General features: G+C 31.0%; 1 protein-coding gene across 1 annotated transcript; it reads right to left on the reverse strand.

The window, feature by feature from the left end:
* Positions 1–2,500: 2,500 nt before the first annotated feature.
* LOC133794378 (mitochondrial-processing peptidase subunit alpha-like) lies at positions 2,501–6,666 on the reverse strand. The gene is made up of 13 exons (XM_062231599.1): positions 6,511–6,666; positions 5,717–5,956; positions 5,285–5,581; positions 5,020–5,187; positions 4,740–4,907; positions 4,549–4,629; positions 4,366–4,432; positions 4,085–4,182; positions 3,538–3,610; positions 3,386–3,456; positions 3,137–3,186; positions 2,946–3,058; positions 2,501–2,851 (listed from the first exon to the last, which is right to left on the reverse strand). Exons 1-13 carry the CDS (start codon positions 6,547–6,549, stop codon positions 2,799–2,801), a joined length of 1,518 nt encoding a protein of 505 aa, XP_062087583.1. The 5' UTR covers positions 6,550–6,666; the 3' UTR covers positions 2,501–2,798.
* Between the last annotated feature and the right edge of the window lie 2,088 nt (positions 6,667–8,754).

The raw sequence follows: 8,754 nt of genomic DNA on the forward strand, positions 1-8,754 counted from the left end.
ACTTCACCTAAGATAATTTTAGTTCAGATTATCAAATTATTACTTGAACATCATGACCCTGTAAATCTAACTATCATTGAAATATTACATGAAATGTATAGTTTTTTTTTTGTCAAATTTATAAAATTGAATATATAATTCCTTTTTTTCTTTCACATATTAAGTCTTTATATATCTCAAAAGTATCTTACAAATTAATTTGAAAATGATACCTAATAATGTTAAAACAATGATTCTATTATTTACTCGATATGCTGATTTAATCAACATGTATCACGATCTCATCTCATAAATATATATATATATTTTTTTAAATCATTTAAATTAATTTTAAAATAGAAAAAATCAATTAAAATGTATAAAAAAATGATGTGGTTGATTTAAAATGGTAACTATAATTTTAGACTCAATTTTGATTACTTGGTTAGACAATTTATTTTGTTAAATGACATTTTGAACTCAAACATAATCAAAATAAATTCATGTTTTATTAAATATTAAATTTTAATTTATATTAAATCAATTTTAAATATTAAAAATTAGAACTAAACCTAAAAAATCTAAAATAATATTTTAATTTAAACAAAATTGAAAGAAAAAATAAGAACAAACAAAACTAATGTATGAATGGATGACGACTGTATAATCCTCCGTCATAACCATAAACCAATTTTCCATAGATGATCGCTAAATCAAATATTAAGAGGATTTTATGTCAATCTTTATTAAACATCTTTTTATGTCTGTAAAAATAAAAATTTCCTTTGTTTATTTGTTTTATCTAGACTTGTTAAAGCAGAGATTTCCTCTACATACTCCAAGTAACTTTTCTACTCTATCATTTAAAATACATCGCTAAAATTTTATTTTCTCTATTTTACATCAAAATTTTATAGTACATCATATATCAATTTCTTTATATATTTTTTTACATTATTTATATAATATATCCTTAAATATTTTTATTAATTAAAATAATAAAAAAAACTAATAAATTTGGAAAGAGAATGAATGAAAAGTGAATAAAAAAAAGTTTAAATGAGCTCTTAAAATTCTATAAATGTAGAGAAGAAAATAAAGAAACTCCATTTTAGAGAATAAGTTTAAATGAACTATTGGATGGATGGTAATTTTAACAAAATTCTCTATAATATTCTCCACTTTGGATGAGCTATTAGGAATGCTCTAGTGTCATATATAGCATCCGTAAATTATAGTGCTTTATAGAACATGGGTCATAAATACCCTCTTCCACTCCTTGTAAGGCCACAAATTCCAAAAATAAAAATCTTGAGTTAGGTTTGGTGGGAATAAAAATATCAAATTTAACTCATGTTTGGTAAATTTATTTTTAATGGTGTGAGAGTTTGTGTTTTCAAATAATAACTACATTTTAACTTGATTTGATAGTAATCTTGACTATTTCAAATACTCGAGTTCCATAAAAAAAACATATACCCCATTTAAAACTGGTTTAATATAAAATATTTTTTTAATCGAAACAAATAATATAAAAAAGGAAACTGATAAAATGAAGTAATAATAAAAATAATTCATTATAAAAAAAGAAATTATGCTTTACCTAATTAATAAAATAAAATGTATATTATAATATAAATAAGTTTTTTAATATATATATATATATATAGTAATAAGTTAATATAATGTGCCTACTAATGTAATTTTTTCTTTCTTAATCTAAATTCCGTCATACCAAATACCCCCAGTGGGTTCCCTCTAGAGAGAAAATAGAATCATCAATGGCTCTGTCTACTCCAATCTTAATAGTAGAGATTAATCTCGTTAACTAACCCACCAAGGCAAGAAGGATAAAGCCCGTAAGGTTATGAACAGAGTTTAATTCTTATTAGGACTACCATACGTCTGTGTTAAACCTGCTATAATCTCAACTGCCATAAAAAGAATTAAACTTGTTTTTGCCCTTGCAGGTATTTTTGCCATCAATTCCTTTCTTTTCTTTTTTTTTTTTTGCTTAATTGAAGCATGCTCTTCAAATATATATATATAGAGGACCATAACCATATATTCACTAATACTCCCCCACAATTAATTTAATAATATTAACCATTCAATGCTATATTGAGTGACAATATAAGCTAAATTTGACGGGATGATATATAAGATAATGATGATGAGAAAAGGGCAGCATATTAAGGGGGGAAATGACAATTAAGCAATAACAGCTAAAGTACAAAACGACAACAAATGAGACGTTACGACAAGCAAAAACGACAAGCCAGTACATACTTAAACATAGTAGAACCATTATTACCACACGACTTAAACATAACAAATAAAAGTCACCGTCGACGGAAGTGGGGAGGAATCAGAGCAAAATTGATGTGATACTGAAATTTGATGCATCATTCATGCGTAGATTAATTTGGCAAAAAACAAACCGCTTCAGTATAAATATAGATTAATTTCTTTTTTACTCGTTTCAAACTCAATTCTTAACTTGTTTCCAACGACCAAAATATTAAAATAGCAAAACTCTCTTTGTTGTTGTCATTTATTCAATAATAATGATTGATCATATATCCGTACAAATGAATATAAGAAAAGAAGATCGTAACAAATGCAAAATTTTCATTGATCATGAATCGCTTCAAGAGAAAACCCTCTCAAAAATTCCAAGCGAGCGAGATGGCTAAAAAAAAAGCCAATATTCCGGGTATACTCACTCAATGTGGATAATTTTCCTTCAAAAGAAATTTAATTTTATTTTAATATTGTGAACCTGATGGCAAGCTTTGAAGTGCAATGCAGAAGCCCGCTCACCGTGCATTAAACTTGCAGCTCACAGATTCGTAGCTAGGGACATTAACAACTGGCCAAGGAAAAACAAAAGCTTTGTCAATATTCAAAACTAGAATCAAAACTATTCTAGTAATCAGTAAATTTTAAGATTACGCTATTCTTACCATCCCCATAAGATGCCATGGTTAGAGGTGAAGAAATAATCTTCTGGGCAATGTTAGTAATGTCCTTCAGACTAATTTCGTCCACTGTCTTTAAGAAATGATCCACGGGTTTCCTGTAATAAGTATCAACAAACTATTAGTACGCTAGAAGGCACTTTCCTAGATGGGAAAAAAAATCTACTCAAGTTTACCTCTCTCCATACGTCAAAACCTGCCTACCGATATCTTCTGACGCAATCATCTGCAACAATTCAAGGAGAACTAGATATGAATGAATACTTAACAACATATCAAACGACAACCATAATTGAATATTCTTCTCGAAAGTAAAATTATCAAAGTATATGAAAATATGAAGGGACATAATTTTTACATAAACACAGACATGAAGAAGATGATCTGTGTATATATAGAGGGAGGGAGAGAGAGAGAAATAGTACTCTAGATTCCAGATTCATTAAAACTGCAGATTTTGTGGATTCTTTAGCACGATTAAGCTGTACTTGAGTAACTGAAATAAAAGAAGGAAAAGTCAGTAAGAGAACCCAAGGAAATACACGAGGAAAGGAGATTAAGGAGAAAGAGAAATAACCTTGTCCAGGTGTTGCAATTGAATGTAATTCTGTTACAGCAATATCAACAGCTTTTGAGGCAAAATCAGATCCCTACAACCACAAATTAAACCTCTTCAGTCTTAGAAAAACAATAATGGTAATCATTACTAATAAGGATTAGTCAGCCCAAACACCTTGACAATGTAATTTGAGCTCATAGTGGCTATGTGTCCATGCAAAGTTCTAGTGTGATGAGATGAGTAGAACAATTAAACATTTTATCATACAAATTCATAATGAGTTAAAAAATTCTTCATCCACAAACCCATAAAATTCTTTATGGACAAACATGCATCCTTAACAACATAACTAATTTTTGTGTTTTTTTCTTTTTGTAAAGGAATAATAATAATAACCTGTTGGACATCTACTTGATGAGCAATAGTTCTTCCATTATTACCAAAACAAAGTAACAACCTAGAAAAGTAAACCACATGGAGTCTCTGATCCCACATGATCCTAGTAATACATCTGACCAATAGTGAGCCATGCTCACCAGGACAAATTTAAAAAAGCGAGCCTTACAGTGCTAGCATAAATGCCAAATAGACCAGAATTATTGAAGATGCTGTTGAATGCAGAAAAGGACTGCATCTGTCGGTATTCATTTAAGACACGGAGATCTGTTCAAATGAAAAAAGGAGCAATATTTATGTGAACTGCTGCAACTTATAAAGAAATGAAAGAGCCAAAGCAATTTTAGGAGGACTATGTAATATTGTCGTGAAATAGAGTATAAATTGTAAAATCAAAATCATGATAAATTAAGTAACAAAAGAAAAGATTGGAGGACCAAGGAAAATTACATAGTCTTGAATGCATCCCCTTTCCAGGACCCCCTGCAGAGAATGAACCACCTCCCCCCATAAGCAACTGCAAAATGAGAGTTTGCTTTAGCATGAAAATTGAGAAATGTTGCATCTATATCTTCAGAGAAAAAATGGTATTAAACCAATATTCTTAAAAGTTTCCCTTATAAAAATGCACACCTGAAGAACAGTCAGAAGGATAGCTTGCTTTTCTTGACGCCAGCCACCGGGGACTTCAAAAGCAAGAGCAACATGTGTGGTCTGAGCCAACCCAGAAGGAGTATAGGAGATTAGCACAAACACAATAGAAATATGACAGAATGATCTATGAGAAAATTTTGGAAGTAAAGAGATGAACAAAATGAGCATACCCATGAATCAGCGTGACGACGATAATCTCCTCCAACATACACAGACTTGGGCTCTTCAGGATGGGGAACACTAGGTAGGTCCGAAAGAAGTGGCTCTGCTAGGGATATCAACTCCTCATGATCAACCCCAGATGCTGCAAGAACCATCCTAGGAGCAGTGTAATTTTCCTGAAATTCAAATATCATACATTAACAATAAACACAGAAGAAGATAAATGCTGAAAAGTATAAAAAGACACCGACAATGCATGAGGGATTACAAAAGATTATTGTGTCTTACAGCAACAAATCTCTCCAGTATACTTCCGTCCAATCTGTTCAGTGCGGTTTCAGAAGCCAAAAGAGAATTTGACAATGCACCAGAATAACCAGCCGACTGAATTGCCTCCAAAAGTAACCCTTGAGGATTATTAGACAATTCTGCAATCTCAGCTCTCACTTTTCGCAGCTGCACAAACACAATATCAATTGAAATGGCAAATGGCAAATGGAGAAACTGCACAAGCACAATAATAATATGTATAAGCGAAAAATAACAAGGTTACCTCCTCATTGACTTCCCAATCTAAGAAGACAGGATTTCTCACAGAGTCAACAAGCAATTCTACCATCTCAGGTACATAGGTCTTTAGAGCATCAAATGTGTATCCCATTTGCTCCCTAGAGGCTGAAGCTCCAATGTTTCCGCCGATTGATTCCACTTCTCTCACAATCCGCAAGTGGCTACGGTTAGTTGTACTTTTAAAGGCCATTCGCTCCAGCAAATGTGAAGCGCCGCATGTTTCCGAAGTCTCATATGTGGAACCACAGTCAAGATACAAACCAATGGAAGCTGCAGGGTTCTGATTAAATGGCCCGTCAGAGTTTATCAAAAACACACGCCATGAAAATGATCGGACAAAACCTTAAAATAAAATGGAATTCAACCAAACAACAAATGTATAGACAAGTTGCATAAAAAATCAATTCTTGCATACCGTTGATGTTTCTGACGCTATTTTGACACCATTAGAAAGAGTTGTAATTTTGGTCTTGCTTGGTTCAACATAATCGGGTACTGGAGGTGGCAAGTTTACGCCTGCAAGTGGGATTTCAAGAGGAGGAAGAGAACCTGAACGTTCCCCAGTTAACCAACTAAAGAAACCCCCTGAGGTTGGTCTTGTGGCAACCCCACTTGCGGTGGCATACCTGGCAGCACCTGAACTCCCCACACGACCCTACTCAGAAAAAGTATATGAAGACATTCAATTTCAAGAAAGAGAACCTTGCACTAAGTTTACTAGGTTTCTACGAAATAAAAAACAACTGCAGTAAACGCTCTAATATGCTTTGCTTAAAACACAAAGTTAAAAGGAAACCAATCTCTCTATCAACTTTCAAAATAAATTTACAATGCTCAAATTAGTTTTCCTTCGCCATTATTACGATGATCCCCCGCCCCCCAAAAACTTTTTTTTTTGGAACATCATGGAAATAATAAACCAGACATTTTATAGTCCGATCAAATCTTTCATTTTCTCCACCAAAGCATGCATAACACTAACAAATTGATTTCCCTCGTTTGTCTCCATTTTCCCAAGTAATCAAAATTAAACGTGGTTAAAACATGAGAATCACATTATACAAGAAGAATAAACGAAATGAATCGAGCTTAATAATGGAAATGAAACATCTTGATTGGGCATGAAATAAATTCGAAACACGACACGGATCCTAAACCACCTAGACGTTGAATGAAGCCCTAGAGTGTTCGAGTGAAGTTGGAACTAACCTTGAGAGACCTAAGTCGTGAAGCTGCAGTTCTATACATGGCGATGAAGCTAGGAGAGTCAAATGAAGCCCTAGAGAAGAAAGTAGCGTATTGAGTTTTGCAGTGCCAATGAAGACGGAGGAGGCTGGCTAGACTACGCAAAAGAAATGAAACAAACAAGAAGTTTGGGTTTTGGGGTTGGGCGACTTGGACCGCAGTAACTACCGTGATTTTGCGCTGGTAACTTTTGCTTTCTCACTCTGATTTTACCTCCTCCTCGGTGAAAACAGGTTGATACACGTGTCCATAAGGAACACAATTTAGGCTTCTCATTTTGAGCCCATAGGTCTAGCCCAACCTTTGAGGCTTTAGAGCCTGATAAACATCCAGCCGAATTAGCTCACAAATCTATAATTGGGCTTGCCAAGAGGCCCATTACTGACACGATTTAAGCTCACAAATTGTTTTTGTTGTAAACAATTTTTTTTTAGAATTTAACTCTATTACATTGTTATATTTTTTTACGATATGTATATTTAATATATGAAAATTATTATTTCCTATCAAATTCAATAAATAAATTCTTACAATAAATAAAAAAGAAACTTAAAAATCTATATTTTAAAAACTTGATCCTAAAAAAGAAAAGAAAAACAAATACCATAGCCATCATATGAAAATCATAAAAATGAATTATTTTTAAGAAATATTTTTTTGGTCTTTTATTACAAAATACAAATGGCTCAAAACTTTTTAATTTTCCATATTTCATTTTTATTTGTACAATTCTATGCTAATTTAATATTTATATTGTTGTTTGTATTCTTCCTTCTTCTTCTTCTTCTTCTTCTTCTTTTTAGAAGGGGGTTCTGCAAAAATAAAAATAAAAATAAAATTTTGTTTTAATCCATTTTTCCAGTCAATACTTTAATTATATTTCTATTTGATAAGGAGCTTTTTTTTTTCTTCTACTTTTAATGTTTGATAAGGAGGTATAAACGTATAATTTTTTAAAAGAATAAATAAAGAGATAACCTCATCTAAAAAAGTTGCTAAGTGGAATCTTCCAAAGGATCTTCTGTTTATAAAATAAACAAAAAATTTGCTGATAAGAGAATCTTTAAAGGATCTTCTTGAGGATGTTGATCAGGGTTTTTTAAGTTTTTTTGACTTAATAGAAAAGAATATAATATAACATGACCAAACTCTCTTTGTTGCAGAAACGTCATAATATATATTTTTTTTATTAAACATGTCTGGTCAGCTTTAGAGGGTCATTAACATTGAAAGAAACTAATTTGTATTATAAATAAAATTTATCAAGGCTTATCATGCATTTATTTTCTTCAATAATTTAGAGATATATGTAAAAAAAGAATAGCATGGACCATGAGTCACATTTCACAAGCATGCCTTTTGATGTCATCCCCTCGATGCTAACCTAACCACATCTTTTTTCTTCTCCTCTACAAATATATATGAATCAATCATATGAATTTTAAACTATATAAAACCATATAATAATACGTTTATTCAAACATGTCAACTTAAAAAAGCATCATAAGAAGGTTCAACAGTTTCAAATACATATCAAAATTTTCAACAGGATAAAGGAAATTAATATTTATGTGATAATAATATTTGTAGTTTTGTAATTCAAGTAGGTATTATTTAGTTTGGTTCTTCTAATTCAATTTTAGACTTAAATTTAAGGTCATGTTTGGACATTGGAATCGTATAGGATTTGATTGGATTAAAAAATATAGAATAATTAATGAGTTAATTTTTTGCCATCACTAAATTAGAAAAAAGCAGATTAGAAGCAATGTACAAGAAAATTACACGAAGGTGGGAATTACAAAGGATAAAATTCTAAAATAGGAAGATTATTTGGATTGTTGGATTAATTTTTTCAAACTTTTTTAATTTGATAACAAAATTACATGATAAAAATTATCTAGTCTTATTCAATCCAATCTCACCAACCCAACGAGAACTATAGTAATAATAATGAAAACCTAAAATGTAGAAATATATATTAGTTATAGACTATAGTTCAGTTCCAGACTTGTAGTAGAATAAACATGTATTGACCTTTTTTTTGGTTTAGAAAAAATACATACGGGTGTAAATTATAGATTTTTATATTTATTACAATATAAAAAGTGAAGGTATATTAGTTTGGGAATTTAGACAGAAACATAAATATTTGAATAGAATTGAAATTCAGGAATTAAAACTGTATATTTATTTTATTAGTGATAA

Source organism: Humulus lupulus, chromosome 8 (assembly GCF_963169125.1).
Source record: "Humulus lupulus chromosome 8, drHumLupu1.1, whole genome shotgun sequence".
NCBI lineage: Eukaryota > Viridiplantae > Streptophyta > Magnoliopsida > Rosales > Cannabaceae > Humulus > Humulus lupulus.

Bases quoted from the DNA above. Each gene is read 5' to 3' on its own strand.
- LOC133794378 (XM_062231599.1), bottom strand. From the start codon at position 6,549: ATGTATAGAACTGCAGCTTCACGACTTAGGTCTCTCAAG. The intron at 5,188-5,284 runs GTAACCTTGTTA...GTGTTTGTGCAG, and splicing joins ATTGGGAAGTCAATGAGGAG to CTGCGAAAAGTGAGAGCTGA. The intron at 4,908-5,019 runs GTAAGACACAAT...TTTGAATTTCAG, and splicing joins TACTGGAGAGATTTGTTGCT to GAAAATTACACTGCTCCTAG.